The following is a 26,398-nucleotide window of genomic DNA, read 5'->3' as shown; positions in this document are numbered from 1 at the left end:
ATGTTTGCTTCCTTCTTCTTTAAGTAGAAGGCTTCTTCTTCTTCTTCTTCTTCTTCTTCTTCAGATCAGCAGCAGTATTTCTCCGATACTGCTTACTCTGCTGCTGAGAAAATATCATGAAGCTTCAAGAAGCATCATGGCTCTCAAGTTAAAAGTGAGGGGTAGGAGTCTAGAAAGTGATAGTAGTTCGGCTGGAATTCAAAGATCCCATTGAATTGGCAATACAATACCAACTAAATAGCATCCTTCAAAGGCAACTCCCCCTGCGCCACTCACGAATGAGAACTTGCTGCAAGAACTGGGAGATCGCGTACTTCACCATACAAACACTGGACGGAGAGATAGGCGACTGCTGCGAGTCTCGAATGCCTTCACTCAGTCGCCATAAGATCTATGCTTTCAAGCGTGCAAACTATCACAACATTCAGATAAGCTCCGCTAGCAAAGATCATAATTTCCTAGAGATGAAAATTCTCGAGCGAGCTCAAGATTGACGCTAACAAAAAAATTTAGAGAATCAACAAAATATATTTATTAGCAATGATGATGAACTGGTTCGGGATAATTCCATCATAATAGTTCATCTCAAAGGCACAAGAACTAGGGAATTCCCGCATGAAATCATCTCAAATCCTCCATTACATTACTTTCGATGTCATCCGTCAGCATAGTTTAACTGCGTTTGATTAATTTTGATGACAAGATTGGCATGCTAATCTTGATATTGTTTCAACTTTGTAGAAATGCAAAAACACTTGTATCTATCAAATCTTAATTAAGATTTTGTAATAAAGAGAAGATGCTGGCAGAATCCAAGGTAAATTAAGCTCAGAACTGGCAAAATAGAGTGTCATCGGAAAGCTAAATGAGTCTTGAGTTGGGCAACTTTTCGAGTTCCCATATGACATTGTGGTCCGAATAATAGTTTGGGATCTTTTGAAGTCCTTTTAATTTGCCGTACGTCAACGAACTTTGATGCTTAAAAGTTCGTGTTGTCTTGGAAATCTCCCAAGTTGGAGTCCACATGAACTCCCAAGTCATGCTGGAAGAGTAGTGGTTTATATCCCTTTGAAAGCACCTATTTGGTTACCAATCTGCTAATTTATGGATGCATAATCCATGTAGCTTTGTTGATTTAGATACATACTGTGTCTCGTTCTACAACGTTTCTTTAATTTTGACAACAAAAGGAAGTAAAGATGAATAAAAAATATTACTCCAATTCATGTGATATTGAGAATTGGTGGAAAAATAGAGTCCAAACTCCGCTGGGAAATCCCGAAACAGAAACAGAGGAAGAACAAAATTTGATGCAGCACATACACATCCTGTTTCCCAAACAGTTGTGCATTGAAGAGGGCCAAAAAGATCATATACATGTACAACATTTCTGGAGGAAATGGATAGGGAACACTAAAGAAGAAGAAGAAGAAGAAATGAGGAAACAAAGTCAATCGTAGCGTTTGCACCTCCATGCTGCAATGGAGAAGAGCGGTCGGTCCTGCCAGCACAACAGGAAGCACCCGTTCTCCTCCTTCACCTTGTAACCCTCGCAGCCGAAGCTCTGCAGCAGCCTCCTCGCTTGCAGGAGGCCGTAGTAGCTGAGAGGCAGCGGTCCGAACCCGGCCATGTCCATCCTCTGCGCCCACCTCTCCAGCTTCTCGTGCCGCTCCTTCCTCTCCCACCCCTCGCACGCGATGATGTTCTTGATCTCCTCACCCAACAGCATCTTCTCCACCCGCAGCCGCTCGACGGACTGCCTCGGCACCGTCGAGTCCAGGCAGTCGAACAGGGCGGCGTAGTAGAAGAGAGCCTCCACGAACCGCTCGTTCAGCGCCGGCACGTTGTGGTTGGACTCCTGCTCCGTCACCACCATGATCTTGGGCGACAGACCCCACAGCAACGCCAGGAAGCTCTCCATCCTCGCCGGCGACGATGCCGGTGCGAACGGCGATGACAGCGCCGACTCCGTGCTCGGGCTGTATCCGTTCGCGACGTGGTCCTTCTCGAAGTAATCCCCTAAGGTCAGCTGGCTGACTGGCGCAGTTCTTTGTGCCTGCCGCGGGTCGCCGGCGCCGTCGTTGCTTGCGAGCAAGGAATGCAGCTGGAGGACTGTGCTGATGGCCAACGCCTCCCCGGTCTTGACGCGGAGGCTCTCGACGTCGAGGTTGTCAAGCCTGCTCACCACGGCGTTGAATTGGAACGGGATGTCGAGCCGCTCGGCCTCATCCGAAAGGCGCGCGGCCGTGTGGTTGAGCAGCTCCTTGTGCTCGTGCACGCCGGTGATCTTCAAGTGCGGCGGGCCCTCCGGCCGTGCCCGTAGCCCTTGGAGGAGGGAGATCCACTGGGTGGGGTCCGACGCGTTGAGGTCGACGACGTGGACCACCCTCTCGCCCTCCATCGCCTCCATGATCGCCTGGTTGGAGACAACATACGACAGGCGGAGGAAGGGGCAGAGGTCGAGGAAATGGCGGCGGGCCGCGGCGGCCTCCGCGAGAGGCAGGACGACGGCGCGGGTGGAGTCGAGGGCGTGGTAGAGGCCCGGCCAGAGGCGGAGGGCGCGGCGGGCGAGGGCCTCGGTGAAGTGCGAGGCGATGCGTTGCATGGCGTCGCCATCGGGGGCGGCAAGCAGGGCGATCTGCTCCAGGAAGGCGTTGGCGCGGTCGATGCTGCCGGCAGCGACGTGGTTGGCGCAGTTGAGGAGGAGGTGGATGAGGCAGAGGCCGCGCTCGTCGGACTTAAGCTCGCGGAGCCACGGTGAGTAGGGCGACAGGGAGGGAGGGGAGAGAGACATCAGGGAGAAGGTCTTGAGAGGGGACGAGGTCACCGAGGACGACCCTTCGTCTTGCACTACGTTGGCCATCAAAGGCGCCATCGCCCACTCGATGCAGGCGTCGACAGCGAAGCACTGGCCGCAAACAGAGGACCAGACTCAACACAAGCTAACGGCCGAAGCCATCAGAGCAAGACTCGGAAGAGGTGGGAAAGCAGGGGAATTTCGTCGAGCAGGAAGTAGGCTGAGGAAGGATCAAGCTTGTTGCAGCAGAAAAAGACGGCCAGCTCGAAGGATTACGATCTCTCCAACAAGCCTCCCGTGACAACGGATCCAAAAGCTCGCCACCTGAGACGGTAGGAAGCTGTCCTTCTCCACGGGAGATTTGCTAAGATATGCAACGACCCTGCCCTCCCTTCCGGGCCACACAAGTCTCTCTGCCGTCCCCCTCAAAAGCCAAAGCCGATCATAAAAGCACAGCAGCTAAACGCCTCCGGTGGCGCTGGCGACAAAAGCGAAGCCTTTTGTCCGCACCGCTTCCGTGTCCTCGTCCGGAGGCCTCCGCCCCCCTTAAATTATGACCAGGGTTTGGAGCCTTGTCCGATAGCGAGGGAATCAGCGTGGCCGCTTTATTCCATGGCCTCGCAAGTCGCCAACGGCGCCTCAACAAAACAAAAACACCACTCCTTGTGGTTTTGTCTCTTCTCTGGGGGAGAGAGCAAGCGAAAGGGGGATGCGCGGGGCGGACCTGCTCCGATGGCTCCAAGCCTCTCCCCTTGTCATCTAGTGCGCGGCATGACCAGCCACATTGTCTTGATGCTACGGGGATGAGGACAAGAGGAGAGGGGAGTTTGGGGTGACGACAAAGATGGCGAGGCATGGTTCCACCTGTTCGACCATTTTCCCGTTCTTTCTTCTTGCCCTATCTGTCGATCGGCTCCCAAGATCAAGAACTTTTTGGCGAATGGGTCACCGTTGAGGTTGGAATTATGTGTGAGAGTTGGTGGATCGGGCAGTCTTTAGGCTGTGGCAGTCACATCTGCTTCTGATCCAAAGCCCCTCTTTCGTGCACCGACTCCCCCACTCTAATCAATGCATATGTATCCATTCACATTTACTTCCCACCTAAATCCCACCTTTTTCTTATAATATTTTTTTTAATTTTCATAATTCTTTTAATTTTCTTTGGAAGAATTAAATAGATATCCATTAGAAAATCTCTATCATAAAAAAAAAAACATTAATTCCACCCTCAATGTGATATATCTATCGTACAAGTCTCGTGACAGCTATATACAATACATGACATGATTTTATACTGCATGGTATAAGATAATATTATATGATGATAAGGGGGTCTTACATGTTGATGGTAGAATGTCATGTCATCCACATAGTTATACCAACTCGACCACTTTCTGAACCCCACATGTCAATAGGATATCTCTGTCGATTATTACGTTAAGTAATTGCATTTATCATAGTACCTAATAATTTGACGAACTCTGAAATAACACCAAGTGATGCCATGTAATTATCGTGTGAATCAAGCGTTTGCATACTTTTGTTTATAAGCTATCGATTCCATGATTTGATCTTTCTTTCTCTCAATTTTTTTTGTTTTTTGTTGAGATTTCTCTCGCTCTTTTGAGCTATATGAAACTCTTTGCCAACCAAAGCAATTAGAGCTCCGATCTAGTTTTTAGGTAACTCGACTACTTCTTGACATCGACATTGAAGCTTACGATAAATTCTGATACTGAAACTAAGGTGAGCTTCGAGTTTCGATATATCATAAAATTAAAATATACAATAGCATGTGATAGATACACCTTGAAATAATAAAATCAAATCCTTTAGTTATGCTTGGCTCTTCGTATGGATTAAGAAATGTCATTAACTTTATTATACTCATGGGTATTTTATCTTGAAAGAACCCTCGATTGGATCAAATTATAAGAAACATCAATCATAAAAAATCGTATACTTTTTAACCATATCGAGATGGATGAGAAGTGGGAGATGCAAAGAGCTTCTGGTAAACTTATATTTATTTTATGTGTGATCTCGTATGTGGATCACAAACATAGTTTCTTACTGCAAGCTGAATGCCTCCACATATTATGTTGATGACTGCTAGCTTCGCTATACTGATTGCCCATACATGGAAAGAAGAATACAATTTCAAAGAGAGGGAAACACTTGATAGTGTGTGCGTGTGTGTGTGTGAGAGAGAGAGAGAGAGAGAGAGAGAGAGAGAGAGAGAGAGAGAGAGAGAGATGTCAAGACATTTGAATCTGTGATGTATTACTTGTGGACTTGGCAGCGGCAAGCTCGAACCAAAGATACCAGTTGGGTTGGAAGGAGGACAAAGCTTGGGGTTCTGCCTCGATGGAGACCTGTGCATGTAAATGCCATTTGTTTTTAGCAGGTAAAAGAATCGAATCGTACAGAGACAAGTCTGAAGGCCAAATTTTGTGTTGACCTGTGGCCATTGGACTTTGTTGGTGCAGGGAATAACCTTTCCCACTTCGTTTCTGTGCATCTCCTTTTGGCTGCCTCCACTGCTGAAACCAAGAACAACAAGGCACGAGACAGATGAGCAACATGATTCACGTTCCTCCCTACTGCTGCCTTTGGGAATGACTTGTGTCTTTTCTGGGCGAGGAATACATCACACCAGGAAAACTGGGAGCAGAAACAGAGGTAGACGATGAATGCTTTTGGCTCATCTGAGAACCATCGATGGAGATGTCAAGCTTGTAGTTGTCGAGATGCAAGGAGCAAGGAATCTTAGATAGGTTCCAAAGGATAACTACATCTCTTTGGTTTTTGCTGTGCCTTCTTTAGCTTGGATAGACTCATCTGGGCATGCCATGGGCGGTGATGGCCAACACAAAGCACAAAAGAAGGCAGAAGAGGTCAGAGGTTGAGATGTCAATCAGAACAGATGAGAGTAGGGTGGCTGTTTGAAGGTCTGCGAGGACGGGCAGACTCCTACAAACTCACAACTCATCAAAGATTCTTTCAATCCCCATGATCTTATCACTAGATTTGAAACCTTGGGTTCCCCAAATCGAACACTAGATTGAGGATGAGAGTTTATGGCTCTCACTTTTATCTTTTGGTTAGGAATATTGAGATTTTATTTATTTATTTTGGGTCGGAGAAGTACAATCGCTATCTACAATGTGAAAGATTTTTTTCTTCAAGTCCATGAATAATTACTTATTTTACAAAATTCGATCCAATTAATTGAAATTGACTATTTGGTACAATGAAGTTGTAATTCATTGATTATTTACTTATTGAAAGAATATCTTAGTTTTATATTATCACTAAAGTTATAGTTCTAATATTGATGAAATTTCAAAGAAGCCCTAAATATCACAATGACAAGAAAGGAGTATTTTAGGGATTTTGGAATTTAAGGTGTTCTATTATAAGAACACTAAATGATAGAACGCTCCTAAAATGAGACATTCAATAGGATAAAATCCAACATTGTGATGGCGAATTAAACATCAATCAGGTGGGAGAAATTATTTTTTAAAAAAAATAATGAAGAAAGTATTCGAGCTAAGAATCTTACGATAATCTATTAAAAACTTAAAGAGGGTTAACCCTGCAAATATATGCCAATTTGATAGTCTTAGAAAAAGAGAAACAGGAGGGTTTTAAAGTAATGGAGAGTATAATCTTCTACACACACAAACTCTTCTCAAAACACAGCAGGTTTCTTCTGTCTTCTCTCAATGGCCCAGTGGCCAGCAACTCCATTTCGAGTTTGCTGCTGCAATTTCCAGCCCAAATCGTATGTTGGAAAAAAATTATTATATATTTTTTCTTTCTTTACGTATGAGTTTCTCATGGAAATATCAACTTATTATCGAAAGTAAATATCAACTAAAGCAGAATAAATATAACAGAATAATAAATCAATTATAAAGTGAGATACCAAATTTTTTATTTAAAAAACTCAATGCGAAAAAAATCATGAGACCATAGTCCTCTTCAAATTTTCACTATCACCAATAATGATAACATGTTTACAATAAATCTTTTTCGGAATAACCAGATGATCACAATAATATTAAGAACACGGATCTTGGCTTAACAATAACATATCATCATTATCATAGATGGATTTCATAAAAAAAAATTTATCTCAGCAAGTGGATATAGTAGAAAAGTACTTTAGAGAGTATAAACTATAGATCGGTACCATTAAGATTGTAAAATTTATTGTAAAGATTCTTCACATAAAATTTATGCCGATAAAATTTAGTTGTTTGATCGTCTAACAAAAACTTTAAAATCTTAACTTTCTCTCTCCTCTTCTCTCTTTGTTTTTTTTTCCTCTAAGTTGCCATAGTTTCACTGCATGCCTCCCTCATCACATGCATGTCTCTTCATTTTTCTATTTTAAATATATTAGATTTGGGCTTAATGGTCCTATTGTCCGGTCCAAGCCCACATATGAAATGAACCCAATAATTCTTTCCCTCCAACTCATATGGTGGGCTATACTAAGCCCGCTCTTCATCTACATACTTTAATCTTCTCCTTAGGTAAAGACTTTGTCAACATGTCTGATTCATTCTCATTGGTATGCATATTTTCTAAGTACAATTATTTCGTCTCAAGCACATCATGAATTTAGTGATATCTTACATCGATATGTTTGTATATAAAATAATATGTTGAATTTTTGAAAAGATGAATGACACTTTGACTATCACAGTAAACAATATATCATTCTTGTTTCAAGCTCAATTCCTATAGAAATTTTTTTATCCATAAAGCTTCCTTGCAGGCTTCAGTAATTGTTATGTATTCTATTTCTGTAGTTGATAGAGCAACACAATTTTATAACTTAGACTACCAAGAGAGTGCTCCTCCTGCAAATGTCATCATGAACCCTGAAGTGGACTTTCTAGAATCAGTATCACTTGTCATGTTTGCATCTATGTACCTTTTATAGGTTTACCATTGCCATAATATAAACATAACCTAGGGGTACCTCTTAGATATCTTAATATTCATTTCACTGTTGCTCAATATTCCTTACTAGAATTAGAAAGAAATCGACTAACAAATCCAACTGCATAAGCTATATCTAGTCTAGTATAAACCATAGGATACATCAAATTACCTATCACATAAGAGTAAGACACTTTTGATATTTCTTCTTTTTCTTTCTCACTTGTAGGATATTGTTTCGAACTGAGTTTGAAATGACATACAAGTGAAGAATAAACTATTTTAGTTTTACTTAAGAACCTTTTCGATATAAGTGTCCTGAAATAGCCAAATCTTTCTATCACGAAAAATCTTTATACAAAGTATTTGTTTCACCGATCTTAAGTCTTTCATGACAAAAGACCTACTTAGCTCTCTTTTAAGCTTCTTAATTTTTTCAGTATCATGGCCAACAATCAGCATATCATCAATATATAACAGGAGAATAATGAAATCATTATCTGAAAATTTCTTTGTAAACACAAGTTCTATTATACTATTGGCTCATCATAAAGGAATTAAACTTCTTATACTACTGTTTGGGTGCTTGTTTGAGTCCATATAAGTTTTTCCTAACCTTGCACACTATATTTTCTTTTTTTTTTTACTTTGAAAACTTCTAGTTGCTCTATATAAATTTCTTCTTCTAAGTCATCATGAAGAAATATAGTTTTCAAATCAAGTTGCTAAACTTCTAAGTTCAAACGAGTAGCTAAACCAAAACCAACTCAGATAGAGGATATTTTTACCATAGGAGAAAATATTTTTTCAAAGTCAATACTTTTCTTCTGACTAAATCTTTGTTGTGAGCTATTATTTTCAGTCTTCAATTTATAAACTTATTTATTCTTGAGAGTTTTTTTTCCTTCAGGTAACTTTACTAAATCATAGGTGTAGTTCTTAAGCAAGGATTTTATCTATTCTTGTATAGCTTTAACCCACTCATTTTTGTGCTTATGTAAAATATTTTCTTGCTAAGTTTCTAACTCATTCCCGTCAGTAAATATAACATACTCATTGGAGGATATGTAGTAGTTAGTTGTCGCTTTCTTGTGGATCTTCTCAATGGAATCTCAACTTATGATGGAGGTGCTTGTTTAGTTGGTTCAACATCATCAATTGTAGAAGTATCATTACTGACATTCTCACCATAATTTTCTTGTTTATGTCCCCCATGATCATCATGAACTACAGGTGAAGGAACTTGACCTAAACTTTGAGGAATATAAATAAATGTTTTTGGCTTTTTAATATTGTTATCATCATCAAATAATAGGTCTTCAAGAAATACAACATCTCTACTTCTAATAATCTCATAATCTATACCCTAACTCTTTATGACGATACCTCAAGAAGATATATACTTTTGCTTTATTATCAAGCTTGGACCTCTCATCTTTGGGAATATGAACAAATGCTTTACACCCAAAGACTCTCAAGTGATCATAAGATATATCTTTTCCTTTTCACACTCTCTCTAGAACATCATATTTTAAAGAAACTGATGGAAAAAGATTTATCAAGTCAACTATAGTTCTCATAGCCGCTCTCCAAAATGACTTTAACTTGGCATGGGAAAGCATACACTTAATTATTTCTTCAATAGTTCTGTTTATCCTTTCTATCATACCATTTTACTGAGGGGTTTTATGAACTATTTTCTCAAGCTTGATACCATGAAACCTATAATAATTTTCAAAAAAACCCCTATACTCGCCACCATTATCTGCTCGAATATACTTTAGCTTTGTATCAGTTTTTCTTTCAACACTAACATGAAATTCTTTGAAAACATCGAGTACTTGGTCTTTAGATTTCAAAACAAAAGCTCTAACTTTTCTAGAATAGTCATCAATGAAAGTAATAAAATAAAAAGCTTCTACATTTTTTTTATTTTTCAATAATAAGTGCACCATAAGAAGATTCTCTCTGTTCTTTCCTTCTAGCATCTTCATTTAGCAAAATATCTTTAACTATGTCTATAGTTAGAGTCCTTTCTTATGTGGAATCATAAATTGTCACTACATACATTTTTTAACTTTCCGGTAAATAGATGAGAAGTAATAATCTTTGCATCTCATCATCTATATTCATTTCCATACTAACTAACATGTTTGCAAAACTCTGAAATAGACTTATGTGCTCAATAATGTTGTCACCATCTTTATATTTTAAATTGATAAACCTTCCGAGGAGAGAAATTTTATTTTCTAGTATTTTTTTCATAAAAATTTTTTCTAACCTTTGATAAATAATATCAGTTTTGGTTTCATCAGAAATATACTTATATAAATTTATATTTATCCATATTCTAATATAACAATAGCTTTTCTATGTTCTAACATCTGATTCCTCATCTTCCATAATAAAGGGTTTGTCTTTAATTTTGATGGGCTTATATAAATCTTCTATCATATATTTCCAAGTGGAATAATTTGATAAATTCAATTTAGTCATATCATTTGGCTCTTCAATTTTAATTACACAAAAAAAAGTAGCACCAAACAACATAAGCTCTAATACCACTTGGGAAAAACTATTATACCACTTGGGAAAAACTATTGTAGTGGAATAATTTTTTCCCTCTTTATATTTCAAAATGAGATCCTTATCAAAATACTAACTTGTTATCAAAAACAAATATTAAACAAAGTAATATAAATAAAATAATAAATCAATTATAAAGTGGGACACCGATTTTTTTATGTGAAAAACCTAATGCGGGAAAAACCACGGGACTATAGTCCACTTCAAACTTCCACTATCACCAATAATAATAACATATTTACAATAAATCTTCTTCAAATAACCAGATTATCACAATAATATCAAAAACACATGTTTTAGCTCAATAATAATACATCATCATCATTGAATTTTATTAAAAGAAAATTTTAGATCTCACCGAGTTGATATAATAGAAAAATATCTTAAAGAGGATAAACTATAGATCAGTACTATTAAGATTATAAAATATATTATAAAAAAATTTATATAAAATTTGGATCAAAATATATGAAGTTTAGTAGTTTCATTCTTAAAAAAACTTTAAAACCTTAACTTTCGCTTTTATATGTGCCGACACAGTTTTTTCACCGCACGGCTCTCTCATCGTACGCATATCTCTTTTTTTCCTTTTAAATATATCAGATTTGGGCTCGATGGCCATATTGTTCAGTCTTAGCCCACATATGGGCTGAACCGAACTTCCCCCAAATCAGATAAGATTCTTGACTTTTGGAGGAATATTGAAGTGCCAAGTCAGTTTCCAGGGACCAATTGCTTTAAATCTTGTCTCACAACTTTCTCCAGTTGCTGATGTGATTATATGTACGTAACCGCTGAGAACACTCGCGCATTGCCGGGCCTCCTGCATATATTATCCTCTCATATTTAGCAACTCTCTCTTATTGCAAGCAAGAATCCTAATGGAATGTTTTTGCTGTAAAGGATGAATGGCACAGTTCTCATTGTTTGCCTGAACGCTCGGAGAAGGCTCTCAAGATGCCTGCAAATAGAAGACAATCATCACCTGCAAAAAGCCAATCTCAAATGGATCGACCTCAGCACCGTTGATTTTTTTTTTTGGAAAGAGGCGATGGATATCAAGAAATCATAGAAAAATAATAAAAAAATAAAAAGAATATAGTGATACTCAAAACTAATTTTTTATATTAAAAAATAATGCTACTGAAATAAGAACCTGGGCATACACATAATCATAGTTATATCACCTAAACATTAATGGGTTAATATTCACTTTAGTCTATGCAATTTTGGTCGTGGATCACTTAAATTCTTATGGTTTACTCATGTCTAAAATAATCCATACATTTTTAAAAATATAATATATAAGTTCCTCCCGTCAAGTCTGAGTTAACAAACATTAGAGTATGCTTATGTGATATGTTGACTCATAATAAACTATTAATATAATGATATATATAATTTAAATTTAAAAATAAATTTATTTTAACCCTTATGATTTTTTTGTCATAAATCACTTAAGCCCTTATGATTTTACTCGTATTTAGAATAATCCTTATATTTTCAAAAATATAGTATATAAGCCCTTCTTATCAAGTCTGAGTTAACAAATGTTAGAGTCTACTTACGTAGTTATACTGACTCATAATAAATTATTAATATAATATCATATGATTTAAATTAAAAAATTAAGACCACTATCAATAGTGGGAGTAGGCGTTGTCGTGGAAGTGACCACCAGTGGTAATACCGAGCTGCTACAATAATCTTCGTCTATACCATCTCTCACTTCGTCCTCTCCTACACCCTCACTCATCGTGCCTACATGTGATCCAACTCTCCCTCACCACCTCCTTCGGCCTTTTCTATCTCTGTCTCTCCGTCTTCGTCTGTCGCTTCCTTTTCGTCGATAAGATATATCTTTTTTAACTTAAATTATATATATTATTATATTAATAATTTATTATGAGTCATCATGTCATGTAAATAGATTCTAACGTTTGTTAACTCAGACTAATTGAGAGAGACATATATGCTATTTTTTTAAAATATAAAAGTTATTTTAGACATAAATAAAATAATAGGCGCTTAAATGGTCTATGATCAAACCCACATGAACTAAAATATTTTTTGTTAAAATTTAAATTATACGTATCATTATATTAATAGTTTATTATGAATCAATATGTTACGTAAGCAGATTTTATAATGTCTATTAACTCAGATTTAATAGGAGAAACTTATATATTATATTTTTAAAAATATATAAATTATTTTAGATATGAATAAATTATAAGAAGAGATAATATAACATGGTTTTTTTATTTTTTTGGAAAAAATGATTGGGATGCCACGAGCTTGAGAGACTTGTCAAAGAGATAGTGGAGAACATAAGATGCACCGAAAGGCATCCATCACGCATTAGCTGTGATCGATCACATTCCTAGCGGCACTTATGTCGTTGTCGGGATTGCCATCGGTCGTATGCTAACCACATGCACGTCGCACAAGCAAGATTGGACACCACGTGGCTGACACGGCATTCTATTACTCCCTTCGAAGAATACAAGTCGAGTAAGCTTGCAGCCAATTCCAAATAAATAGTCTACATGGATTTCTCTGCACATGCAAATATTTCTTGTGTTTGATGGGTGTCACAGTTATCGAATCCGACCCAAATCTCGAGCCAAATCTTATAAATCTCATAAAAATAATAAATATTTTTTTTATAAATAAAAATATTACAAATATTATAATAAAAATACATGTGTGAACATCATAAAATGCCTTCAATTTTGTTAAGTTAATTAATCCATCAATTTTATAAATCATTTATAAAAATAATTACATTAAAATTGATAATAATATTATCAAAATGCTTCAATTTAGATTGATAATATTATATTCATCATATACTTATAAGTAAATATTAGTTTTATCTATTTTCAATGTAGAATTAATCGAGATATTATTTTTTTAAAATAATTATTTATTTATTAGAAAAAGTAAACACTAGAGGTGTGGGTACAAAATTCTCATTCAGGGATAAAGAGAAAATTTTAATTAAGGGAATTGGAGACATTTAATTTATATAAATAAAAAATATTTTAATTAATTAGATGAGTGTAATAATTATATTCTATTATCTTTCATCATAAATATGTTCTAGTCCATCAAATTGATTAAAAAATTATTATACATGATATTTATATTAATTATTATATCATTATTATATAATTGATAGATTTAAATTGTTGGATGACAGCCGAGAGGCATTTTCTCATCTCAATTAATTCGATTGCTATAAAAACACCAGAATATTATTAGCAAAGAAAATTTTATCGTCCAATTTGGTTGATGGTATTTTTGACAAAAAAAAAAGGAGAAGAAAAATTCTGGTCCATCATCATCACCGCCACGACAATCCATCATCTCTGACCGTCCATCATCCGGGCGAAATCATCAAAGCAAACGAAGCCGTCGCCGTCGGTATCCACCCCTTGGATCATGCAACGGCAATCCTCCAAGGTGCACCCGTCGTCCCCAAGCGTCACGAACACGCCCAGCAACTCCTCGGCCGAGATTTTCCCGTCCCCGTCCGCGTCGAACACCGCGAAGGCCTCGCGCAGCTCCGCCTCCGCCTCCGCGGCCGCCGGAAGCTGCAGCTTGGCCCCAAGCGCCTCCAGCTCCTCCACGGTTATGCACCCGTCGCCGGCGAGGCCGACCTCCGCGGCGACCGACGCGGCCTCCTCCGCCGTGAGCGGATCGGGGCCGAGCCGCCGCAGAACGGCCTCGAGCTCCCGGGCCACGATCTTGCCGTCGCCGTCGCGGTCGAGGACGCCGAAGAGGTCGTGGACGGAGAAGGGGAGGACGGATCTCGGGGAGGCGTGGAGGAGGGACGAGGAGGTGGAGGACTCGTCGGACGAGGAGGAGGTGGAGGCGTTGTTTCCGAAGGAGCTGTCGCGGCGGTTCTTGGACTTCTTCTTGTCGGCCTTCTTGGAGTTAGAGCCGAAGAAGGAGGCCACGCTCAGCTTCATGCTTTCTCCCCTCCCCACCTTACGGGATAGGAAGGCAGAGCTGAGGATAGAAGCCGAGGGGAATCGGATGATGGGCTGAGAGGGGGATTGAGAGGGAGGGATTAATAGCGAGCGGGATGAGAAAGGAGAAAGCCGGCGGGAAGCGAGTAGCTTCCGCGAAGTTTCCTGCAAAGTTATTTTTCTTTCTTTTATGGACGTGGGGCCCAGCATTAATCGCATGCGAGGAGAGGACATGACGAGGACAAAGTGTATACAGGCCATAAAACAAAGTCTCTTAATAAGATTTAAGTTACTGAATTTAATTAAACATATATTAGACCCTTTAATAATAACTTAAGCTTTTATAATGGGGTTTGAGCTTTTGAGATGGGCTGTTACCTAATCATATCCAGGCTTGCTTGTGAAGGAGACTGATGATGAGACGTGTATTAAGTTCTTTACTAATAGGATCGGTGGTTACACAATTATTTCTATGTTTGCTGGTAAGAGACGTCATTTACTGCAAGATGAATGATTATTATTTTTAAATAACCTTTAATTATTTGAGACCATAAAAATCTCTAAAAACTAGAGGGTTTATAAATGGATCGAGCAATAGGAGAAGCTCCATTGAGTATTTAGATCAGTTGTATCACAGTTTTGCTTTATGGAGATCGTTTAGGTGTATACAATTACCACTAATAATTGGGGTTCTCCTCTCCGATGCACAAAATAAAAATATAAATATAAATAAATAAAAGGATTTGTCCGGGAGAGATAAATTATCTTTGAAAAAAGATAAAATCTTAAACCAAAAGGTAATAAATAGATTGAGAACGATTATTGTATATAGAGTTATTCTTATTTTTTCAAAAAATATTAAAAATATCAAAAAAATAATTTGTCGTTGATTGAGCCATGCAACCCACAAAAGAAATATGTAATTATGACAATAACAAATCCTAGAAAAAAACTAACAAAACTATAATTAAAAAAGACATATGGTAGAACAACAATCTAATACACAAAGGTGGAAAAATGATTCCAAAGCAATCTCCAAAGAAAAACTTTGATTCTAGAATCTTTAAGACTCCAAGTTATCTTTCAAACCTCTTACCCTTCAACTTGGTAGGTAGGTAGAGTCATTCTTTAAGTATTTATAAATATTCTTGAAGATAGTAAGTCTAATCGGATAAGGACTTCAAATCCAAACACGTAGAAGAAGAATATTAAAAATATATATTATATTTTTTAAGATTTTATGTTTTTCAAATCGTTAACTATCTAAATAATAATAATAATAATAACGATGCATAATTATAATCGTATTTGTACTCATTCTTTTAAGATATATGCCTTGTATTCATCTCTTTTCATTTTCTTTTAGTATATTTTCCTCGATAATCTCTTTCATTGGATCCTCGTCGTCAATCGATTAGTATTGTAATTCATGCCAAAAATCATGAAGAATATTGAATCAAACGAGACAAATAAAAAATTTTAATATAAAAACAAACTTCTTTCCTTTCTCCCTCCTAAGTGACGATCTTTGTGTACTGTTATTGTCTCAAGGAAAAAGAAAAAAAAGAAAAGAAAATAAGAAGTCAATAAAAAGAAAATAACAAAAAATAATTATAAAAAAAAGTAAAAAATATTATATTATAATAATTTATTAAACCCAGAGTTTTTTTTTTTATATCCATTACTATTCCACTTAGACTCGTTTGTTCAAAGAAAAGTGTGTAGGAGTTCAACGGACGTAATTGCCAACATCGACGAAGTTTCATTGCTGTTCTATTTCTTGACCACAATAGCCTAACGCACGGTTCGAGTTTGACCAAAGCATTCACAAAGCTTCGAACCAATAGCTTGTTTGGAGCACAAATTTGAGCGAATTGGAATTGATTCACAGACATTTATTATCTACATTTATAAAAAAAAATTAATTTTTTATTTTTCGTGAAAATAATTTGAAGTACTTTTGAATAATAATAATTTTAAATTCAAACCAATGTATGTAATACGGTACTGTATCGATGTTTCGAAGTTGACTCAGTATGGTACGGTACCGATGTACCGAGCGGTACATCAGGGTTTATCGAGCTATTTCATCTAACTATAGTACTGTAGTATTGCTACAATTATTACTGTAGCACTGTCTGTCTGGTAACGGACGGTCAGCATACCGATATACCGTCGGATCGATATGCACCACATGTATTCATTCAAAATTACATACCATAATACAAACAACAGATTTATACACTATCTTACATAAATTTAATTTTTTTAAATATATTTTCTCTTATCTTTTCTAAATCTACTAAAAAGGGCACAAAATATTTAAAATATTTCAGCACATCTCATATAAGAAAATAACAAAAATACTAATATCATAGTTTATTAGAAGAAAATTAACTCGTATCACTTCACAAGTGAAGCTAAGCTGCCACTGGGTATGGTGGGGACCCCCTTCTCCACGAGTAATCGCCATTCCTCCCTTCCTCTGTTCCCTCGATCCATTAAGAACAACAGTCATCTTCAATGAGGAACAAGCAACGATCTTTAGCTCATTAAGACTCCAGAAATGCGGTGTTGGATCTCAGAAATCATCGACGCAATTGCCTCCTCACCTCCTCACCTACCCCCCGCCCCCCCGCGGGACAACCGCGTGTAGTCAATTAAAGCAGCTGCAATTGCGAGACATCTGCGACGCATTTGCCACGCAATTTGTGTGGACTCGGTGGCGCACTGCGCGACAAATATCTTCGTCCTCGTCCTCCTCGTTGCGCCGGTCGCACACGGCTCGCAGGACCGCAGCAACAGCGCACAGGCCACCTTCCGCTGTCGCTGTTGTGCCCTTTGCGTCCTCCAAAAACTAAGCTTTCTGTGACACGACAACTGCAACTTAGCTTTCTCTGCGACAAGACGCTTCATTCATCGCCATCAGCAGCAGCATCATAAAGTATAAGACCATTTTGGCGTACAGCTTTGTCTCTTCATCGATCGAATACTTAGGAATTTGTCCATCTTGAGCCTTCAGATCACCCGCTTCAAGATTTTTCACAGCCTTTGTGAAAAATCTTTCTCACCAAATGTTTCCATCTTAATCTTGCTCAAAGATAGCGTATACTGCAAAATAGCAGCTCATATGACCATGGGATCAGAAATGGATACCACTCGAGATGTCATCTCCAAACCAAACGAACAAATCCGCTGTCACACGCGTGATATCTTTGTCTGTGGGATTTATTAAGGTGAGGCTCTCATGGATGTGGTGATAGAGCAAATCATAATTGCATCCTGCAAGCAGGAAGAATTCCTCGAGGGATTTGCTGCCTTCAACAACACTTGGATGTATTATTTTTAGTTTTCCGATTGCAACATTAAAAAATATATGATATAGTTTTCTAGGAAAAATGAAGATCAATTGGTCATGTTAAATAGATTACAGTCATAAATGGAATTTGCAAAAGCTGGATGGAGTTGACGACTTAAGTCTTGGGATATCTCATTCCTTTTCTAAATTAAGGAAGTAAATTGTCGATGATCAAGTAAATCTCTTCCTCACCCTTCACAGCATTCGATGACAGAGAAAACTAATCTACAATATATTATACACTGCTATCTTATTTATAAGCATGATATATCTTATAGTATATCATATTGGTATGCTACCATATATTCGAGATGAGAATATTTAGTCCAAATCATGATTTACCTATTGTTAATATCGTATATCATATGGGATGTCGATTTGGAACTAATTGAGACTCTATTGTTAATATAGTATATTATCTTTGAGGTATTGAACCCTGAAAAGTTATATCGCGGGTGTGCTTAGTGTTGAGCCTTTTAGAACTGAATACGCTAGAGCTCGAGAATCTTATATAAGAGTGAACATACTTAAAGGGATCATTATGCTTGAAGATGCATATTAATGTTGAGGATGATTATAAGTTTCTTGTAAAGAATTTGTAACATCCAATAAATGACACCAAGTAATGTCATGATATTGATCAATATGGTGTCGAGTTATTAGACATGTGATATCAAAGTGTCTCAATCACATAGTAAATATTTGTCGATCATGTCATCGTTCTCCTATCACCTACTCATACCGAGCATACCAATATTATGAATTCTATGAAACACTTTAATAAATTATAATATAGAAAAAACCTATGCACCATATACGTTTTTCTTTTTTATAATGTGTTCTTTTATTTTTTAAGATAACAAAGGACTAAAATAAGATCATAAATGATTACTCGATAATTTTTTATTTTATCATCTTTTAGTGAATTCTTACCTCATGTCAATTCATTGACAATAATTTTGAATATTAAAAATATTTAAAAATCATATGAGAGTTTACCCAAAGCCCTAAATTTCTTATGGGCTAAAATATAAAGTGAATATGTCAACTAGTTTAGAGTTGATAAAAACTTTGAAAGTATATCACAAGGTTATCTGGTCTACATCATTATTTTTTATTCAAAAAAAATCCAGTGGATAATTTTTACCCTTTGATATATTAAAAAATAATATATATTGATACAATAACGACAAATGGGTACAATATATGAAAAATAATATACACCAAGGTAGTGATAACACATGAATACATTATTGTTAAATCTCGGATTTTGATGATGAAACCAATTGATAAGTGTTTATGATTTAATATATGTTTTGAGTGATGTAGGATGCTTCGATCAGGATGAGACAATTAAAGCAGAAAGAATCATGTTGGGTCAGAGAAAAATATATCAGAAGATTGGATGTCAGACCGGAGGATCGGTCGACGTATCGACAGAATACTTCGGGCCATGGATTCGGGCATCGGGCCAAGACGAACGGATATTGTGCCAAGGATATCAGAGTTACAGAGGTCAACTGGTCGATTGAGCAATAGGCCGCAAGAGAGGACGATGCGCCGAAAAATCGGACGAAGCATCGATGGACCAATGACATGCCGAACGACATGATTCATGCTTAGTAATAAATATCTAGATTGTAGTGTGTTTTTATGTATGCAGGATTAACTACAATAGCAAGGAATAAAACAAAATAAAGTCCCCGAGTCAAGAACGTGATTTCGTTGGGAGTTCGAGAGTTCATCAAAAGTCTGGACGTTCTTCGGAAGTTCTGCTGGAACCAACTAAGAAATCCAGGAGCTTGCTAAAAAAGCTCGTCAGAACTCGCCAAGAAGATCATCATCGTCATAAGTTCACCGGAAGAAACCAAACTTATTTTTCTTAGAATATGTCTTAGGAATCGTATTTAGAACATAATTAGAGTTGGGATTAGGAGGTAATCCCATTAACTATGTTAGGGGATAACTTGGCCCGAAGTTAGGCTGGTTTGAGCCAGATTCAAGGCCCAACCAAGATGCTGAAAGCTTGACCGGCGATGGCATCGCCTAGGAGACTCAGTCTCTCAGTTGGTTTGAGCAGTGGTACCATTGGCAGTAAATGCTGCCAGTAGTGGTATCGCCCTTGTCAGGTAGTGGCACCGCCAGAGCTCGGTCTCCGAGCTCTGTCAGGCGGTGGTATCGCCCAAATTGGGCAATGGTACCACCCAGTGTTAGGATGCCAGGCAGTGGTACCGCCCGTACCTAGGAAACCCGAGATGAGATATTTTTATGCTATAAGTTTAAATTAACTTGAGGTCTATAAAGACCCCTCTCATCCTCGGTTAAGTGACACGAGTATTAAGAGTGAAAAGAAAGAAACGTTGCTGTAATCTTATGTTAACTCCTATCAAAGTTCTAAGTGTTAGAATAGTTTGAGAGAGGAGTGAGTGGGGGTATAAGAGTTATCTCCTAAACCCGATAAAAGGAGAATCGAGTTGTAAAAGGTGGTTAGTTTTTGCCTATTGAAGGAAGACCGATAGTGGATGCCGATGGCCTCGACGGAAGAGGAATCAGTAGAGTGGATATAAGTCATGACGATCGAACTACTATAAAAATCTGGTTTGCGTTTTGTCTTAAGCAATTTACTTTAACTACAAACCACTTTACTTGTTTACTACTTTCAATATATTTACGAATGTGTTTCAAGTTCTTTAAGAAACGATTTTTGTCGAAATCGATTTTAATTGAAACGAAACGATTTGAATATGTGATTTAACCACTGCACTAATTCATTCCCCCTCTTAGTGCCAACTCGTTTCTAACTGTTGTAACTCATTTCAACTCGATCATAGACATACTAAGTTTGACAATCACTACTATAACTCCACATGACTCAACTCAATCCAATTTGATAAATACTATTCAACTAACATGTACGTTAGAAGATATTATGCATCTCAATTCAGGCCAGAAAAAGGACTATAAGCACCTCTTCATTAGATCGTCTAAATTGGTCAAATAAGCACCATCCAAGCTCTTAATATATGACAAAACCTATTAGCCTAATAATTGCTCAGAAAGGGGCTAACTCCCACATAGTTGAATTTTTTTTTTTTTCAAAGGATATGTGGTTAAAGGTGAGATTTGAGCTCATAACTTTGTTATAATATATCAATTTTTTTTACAATAAAATTATACATTCTTATGATAATCTATCACATATATAAAATCACTAATAGATAAGTCAACACCCAATCAAAATAGCTAGATTATATGAAAATAGAGAATATTCTTGGTAGCCTTTTAGGTTTGAAAAATCTTTCCTATTGGCACGATAATAATTTTCCTCACACTTATAGAATATGATCTCTTTGTTATATATATATATATATATATATAGCTTCTCCTCATTATGGATATCATTTGACTTAGCATTAGAAATGTTGGGAGAAGTCTAAAAGTAAAAGTATCCAAAGATCAATAATAAAGTATAGATTAGAATAAGCTGATGTAAGATTTATATGATTTGACATTCATAAAAAAATTAAATCTTTCACTATTTGATAATAATCAAATAAAAAAAAATTCTCTCTTTTCAATTAAAATTAATTGGACTCAAAATTTTGGAATCTCTTGTATACCCTCTCTCAGGTAGACATTAAATATATTTTCTCTCAACCTTTGTAGATATGCTAGAAAAAAAAAAAATCCTACAAGTATTCAAAACGAAGATTTCAGTTAACAAACAATAGAATCTCTTGTATGCTTCTTCCTCGTTAAAACCTAAAAAAAATGAGGTTTTTAAAAATAATAAAATTTCAATTAACAAAGATTTATTTTCATACTTACCTCTTTGCTCTTCAAATAATATTAATTCTTTAGGATATTTAACTCTTATTAAAACTCAAAAATGCTTAAGATATGAAATACTAGAAGATATCTAATGCATATCTATCCTTCTTCGAGAAAATACAATGTTCATACTCCATTGAAACTCTCCATTGTATTTTGGTCACCAAGAAAATAGATAATTTCTTACTCGATGTAGCATCCACGATCAATAGATAATCAATCTCATATCATTAATATTACGAAAGGGATAGATAACAACAGTCTTATATTGCCCATTTTATTCCGATCAAAAAGAAATGTCACACTAAGGTGACATGACCTAATTCTAAGTCACATAAGTATCCTTTATCTTTTATGATTGAGACAATGGAATATTGTAATACTTATTGTCCCTCGTCTTTTTAATATAGCATGTAAACTTATCCTTTATTCCTCCCTTGTATTTTAGGTCATTATGTCAAGTTTGATTGGTGTCAATATGACTCAAATTAGATTCATAGAATTTGTTGATGTATTTATCCATGTGGAGTTTTGTAGCAAATTATAAAACTAACATTAATCTCATAGCATGTTATCAAAATAGGTAATGAACCTAAATATATTGCTATATTATTTTCACATGTATAAAAATATATATTTTTATAAAGGTAAGAAACGAATGTAACATTCGAACCTAAGACGATAAGTTATCAAATTCTTTACTAGTTAATATTTTTTTTAAAAAATATTTGTATGTATTTATCTTGCACTTAAATCGATGTGTCGACATTAACAAAATGTATACTTGTCTAAGCACATAATATTTAATGTACTTTCTTGACTAAATTTTTTATTCTATTATGAACATTTTATCGGATGGCACCCCCAATACACCGTTTTGTTCAACTTAGTCGAAAATATTCTCAATCTTTATTAAAATGATTTGACCACATATATTATTTAAAAAATCGATAATTGATTATCATAAAAATTTTAAAAAATAAAAAATAATATTAATCATCTTAGAATCTTTATCTAATGATTTTATGATAATTAATTATTAAATTAATTTTTTTTTGAATAACATCTATCGTCAAATCTAAAGTAGGAGGATATTTTCATCCAAGTTAAAAAAAAAAGGATACCTCTTAATAAAAAATGAATATAAGGGTGCGATCTGACAAAAAATCAATATTAAGTTTTTCTTCATAAAATACCCTTCCATTATTACCTTAATCCATTTAACTACAAGTTAGATTTAAATGTAATTGAAAGTTGGTCAGTTTCTCGTAATACCAGCAATTGTGGGGAACACCATGGGAAGAATAAGAGACGCGACTATATTATCGGCCTTATTAAACCCAATCTATGCATAGGGAGGGCAGGGCAAGTTTTTCTTTTGTTTTTTGAGAAAAAAAATCGATTAAATTCAAACAGAGATACAAACTAAGCTACTGAAAGATGATCAACGAACAAAAAAATGGAAAGCTTCCTGTTTTCTAGGTAGGTGTTCAAAAACTTGTAATATCGGATTCAGAAGAGAGATAAAAAATATTTGTAAATAGTTCTACAAACCCCACAAGATTAGCCCTCTTTAGTTTGTCAAAACTATTTCGGATGATCGGAAGTGATAAGTTGTGACTATTGTCGCTAAGGCATAGAATAGTGAAGTCTACGTATTTGGATTAAAATATATAATCAGTTAGCCACTTGAGTGATGTAATGCTTTTGGGAGAAAAAAATACCTAGATAACCTAACATCGACTTGCTCGTTTCAATAGGAGTCCGAGAGGTAACTCGACGAAATATTCACCGGAATATTTCTAAGAGTCCAAGAGGTACTTTGGGATGGTTATGAACTAACTTCCATACGGAATATTCATAAGAATATTCTTATGAGTTCGAATTATTTTTCTTGTGAAATATTCATAAGAATATTCTCAAGAGTCCGAGAGCTATTTGGATAAGTTATAAATCATTTCCCTTGCAGAATTTTGAAGGGGAAGAACTTAGAATTAAAAAAGTAAATCTCGTTACTAACTTAAGCGTCGAAGAGATTGACTTGAGAAGCTATTCTCGATTTTGATCTTCATGTAGATGATATCTCGGGTGAATGTACTTTTCATCTTGGACGACTTCGAGCATATAGATCGAAGCCACCACATGCTAATAAGGTCATTAATGATATTTTCTTCTAATAATGATAATACCATTATTAAAAAAAAGTTTGTTAAGCTCACTACCTTCATCCAAACCTGTCCGTTATCAAAATATCAAAATTCATATTTATTATGCTCACTATTTCAATAAGGGAGTGCATGAGAAAAGGAGCTATCCGCATGAGAGAAAGAAATAATAGAACTTAGTCAGACGATTTATAGAAATTCATATTTTTAGTTACCAAGCCACCTTCCAATTAGACCGATATTCTTAGTAGTTGTAGACTTTTAAGTATTGCCATATTTATTTTGATCATCATTATTAATGACAGTTCTAATGCTTAACATTATCCGACAATATGAATACACTCGATTTTCCAATCGTAATATGAAAGCTGTCTTCGTGTACTCAAAACATGCAATTAAAAGATTCATCATGCTAACTAATCTACCTCAACTCAATAGGAGAAAACCACGGCATATATAATGTTTGCTCTCAATCATACCTTCCAACTATATAATGTTTCTTTGAATCTGAATTAAACATCCTTATCCGATCAAGCAAAATAATCAATAGCAAATCTCGTCTCTGTTGGAGTAACCATATCTCTCTCATCACTTCTTCCTTTACTTTCTTCACCGGATATACCTCCACATATTCCTCGGTTTTCCTTACTGCTTGCCTGCTAAGGAAAACATAGTCGTCTAAATACCCAAAAAAATGAAGGAAAAAAATTGAATTAATAAATAAAAATAGGGAAAAGAGATAAATTAATAAAGATAAATAAATTAATAAAAAAGAAAGAAAAACCACTCCATTTTTTTTATTTAATTGATTAATTAATTGAATCAAAAAGTGGCTTTTTATTATTTAAAGTCGCGTCCCCGTCCGAGCAGTGCCGATCAGTCTCTGTTCCGTCGAAGTCTCCGCCCTCCTCCCCCGAATCGCCGCCCGTTCTTTGCCGCTCCCTCCACCGTCCATCCTCTTTCCGGTACGATCCACTGCCATCCTCGTCTCCCTCATCTTGCCGCTCACCTCGTCTCCCCTGCTTTCCACCACCTCCCTCGCTCTCCAAACCCTAGAAGCCCTCGACCCTCTGATCGGCTTCATCAGCCTGTTCGCCCTCATGGCCGAATCTCCCTACGGCTTCGCCATCTCGGATTACTTTTCCTCCTTCGCATCCAACTTTAAGAATCCCTTCCCCATTCTCAGGTCGTTCAGCTTCCACCACCACCACCACACTCGCCCCTCGTTGAGGACGCTCGTGAATCTCTTCGCTGAAGAACCGAAGCGCCCCAAGCTGGTTCTCTACACCACCTCGCTCCGCGGCATCCGCCGCACCTTCGAGGACTGCTGCGCCGTCCGCGCCATCCTCCGTGGCTTACGCGTCGCCGTCGACGAGCGCGACGTCTCCATGGACGTCTCGTTCCGCATCGAGCTGCAGTCCTTGCTGGGCAAGGGCCGGCCGTTGGCGCTGCCCCAGGTGTTCATAGAGAACCGGTGGCTCGGCGGGGTGGAGGAGATCTGGCAGATGAACGAGGCCGGGGAACTAGGCCGGAGGCTCGAGGGCGTCGCCGCGCAGGACCCTACGTTTGTCTGCGACGGCTGCGGTGGGGCGCGCTTCGTGCCGTGCTCGTATTGCCATGGAAGCCAGAAGGTCTTCGTGGAGAAGGAGGGGAGGAAGCGGCGATGCGACGAGTGCAACGAGAATGGGTTGGTACGATGCCTTCACTGCTGTTCATGAATCTCAATAACCCAATCAAATTAGAGATAAGGAAAAGAATAATTTTACTGGAAGTAGCTTCGTAGAAAATAATTTGAAAGAACGAACCAAAGTCAAGAAACTATTTTATTCTTGATCTTTGCTTGTCCCCTTCTGGATGGGACCAGTTGACTTGCTCGAGAGAAATCTGACCCAGTTTAGATGTAACCGGGAAGGCTTTCTTGGTGATGCATCTTGTCGATAATTGATGCTGACTTTGAGAATGAACAACTGGTTCTCGTCTCAATAGTTTGGGTCTATTGACGATAAGTTGTGTGTATATATTATTGTATATATCGGTTTGCCAATAAAGTAAAATAGTCGTGTGTATATATTGTTGAATATATCGGTTTGCCTATAAAATGTTAATTTCTTTTCTTTTCCTTTTGTGCAAACATTGAAGGATGATCATCGATTTGTTTTAATCTTGTTTATCAGATAAACTTATAAGTCATGTCATTTGCTAAACTTCCTTTTTGCAATGTGTGCGAAGATTTGCTGTTCTTTTTCGATGTGTGTAGACTTTGGAATGTTCTTTCAGGAAAAGTGGATCTGAATTCTGGTTAATTTTTAGATTTTAAGGACATCATTTATAGTCGGAAAAGATTTTCTCGAGGAAGTTTCTTTATATGCTTGGGTGCTAGAAACAATGGTGCATGTCCATGAGTGTCACTGATTCATGCCTTCATGTATGAACAAACTGCTGCTGCTGCTGCAACCTATATCTATTATATATGTCGATTAGTTTATTGAGGTAGATTGTCACTAGATGGTAGCATGTAGTCCCATGTATTTATGCATGTTTTATTTATGTTGAATTTCTCTGCAAGCTAAATGTCTTTTCTAATGTTGTCAATTATTAACATAGACAGTAGGCTTATTTGCGTCAGTGTTTTTAAGAGGAGATAACACCAAATTATTGCCCATCAGTTTGTGGAGAGAATTCAGAATAATGGTCAATTGGTCATTCATAGGTAGCTGGGAATCTC

General features: G+C 37.0%; 3 protein-coding genes across 3 annotated transcripts; 1 reads left to right on the top strand and 2 right to left on the bottom strand.

Annotated features, from left to right (window-relative positions):
* Positions 1-1,331: 1,331 nt before the first annotated feature.
* On the bottom strand, positions 1,332-3,725 carry LOC135618955 (scarecrow-like protein 3). Its single transcript, XM_065120451.1, has one exon. It carries the CDS (start codon positions 2,873-2,875, stop codon positions 1,451-1,453), a length of 1,425 nt encoding a protein of 474 aa, XP_064976523.1. The 5' UTR covers positions 2,876-3,725; the 3' UTR covers positions 1,332-1,450.
* Positions 3,726-13,584: 9,859 nt separating this feature from the next.
* LOC135618953 (probable calcium-binding protein CML36) lies at positions 13,585-14,418 on the bottom strand. The gene has a single exon (XM_065120450.1). The coding sequence runs from the start codon at positions 14,317-14,319 to the stop codon at positions 13,711-13,713; it is 609 nt and encodes a 202-aa protein (XP_064976522.1). The 5' UTR covers positions 14,320-14,418; the 3' UTR covers positions 13,585-13,710.
* A 9,886-nt stretch (positions 14,419-24,304) lies between these two features.
* Positions 24,305-25,787, top strand: LOC103993410 (uncharacterized protein At5g39865-like). Its single transcript, XM_065119005.1, has one exon. The coding sequence runs from the start codon at positions 24,774-24,776 to the stop codon at positions 25,389-25,391; it is 618 nt and encodes a 205-aa protein (XP_064975077.1). The 5' UTR covers positions 24,305-24,773; the 3' UTR covers positions 25,392-25,787.
* The last annotated feature ends 611 nt before the right edge of the window (positions 25,788-26,398 follow it).

The sequence above is a fragment of the Musa acuminata genome, chromosome BXJ2-8 (genome assembly GCF_036884655.1).
Source record: "Musa acuminata AAA Group cultivar baxijiao chromosome BXJ2-8, Cavendish_Baxijiao_AAA, whole genome shotgun sequence".
Taxonomy (NCBI): Eukaryota; Viridiplantae; Streptophyta; class Magnoliopsida; order Zingiberales; family Musaceae; genus Musa; species Musa acuminata.
This window is presented reverse-complemented; position numbering and strand designations above follow the sequence as displayed.

What these genes read in the sequence shown, in the direction of transcription:
- LOC135618955 (XM_065120451.1), bottom strand. Translation starts at nt 2,875, where the DNA reads ATGGCGCCTTTGATGGCCAACGTAGTGCAAGACGAAGGGTCGTCCTCG.
- LOC135618953 (XM_065120450.1), bottom strand. Translation starts at nt 14,319, where the DNA reads ATGAAGCTGAGCGTGGCCTCCTTCTTCGGCTCTAACTCCAAGAAGGCC.
- LOC103993410 (XM_065119005.1), top strand. Translation starts at nt 24,774, where the DNA reads ATGGCCGAATCTCCCTACGGCTTCGCCATCTCGGATTACTTTTCCTCC.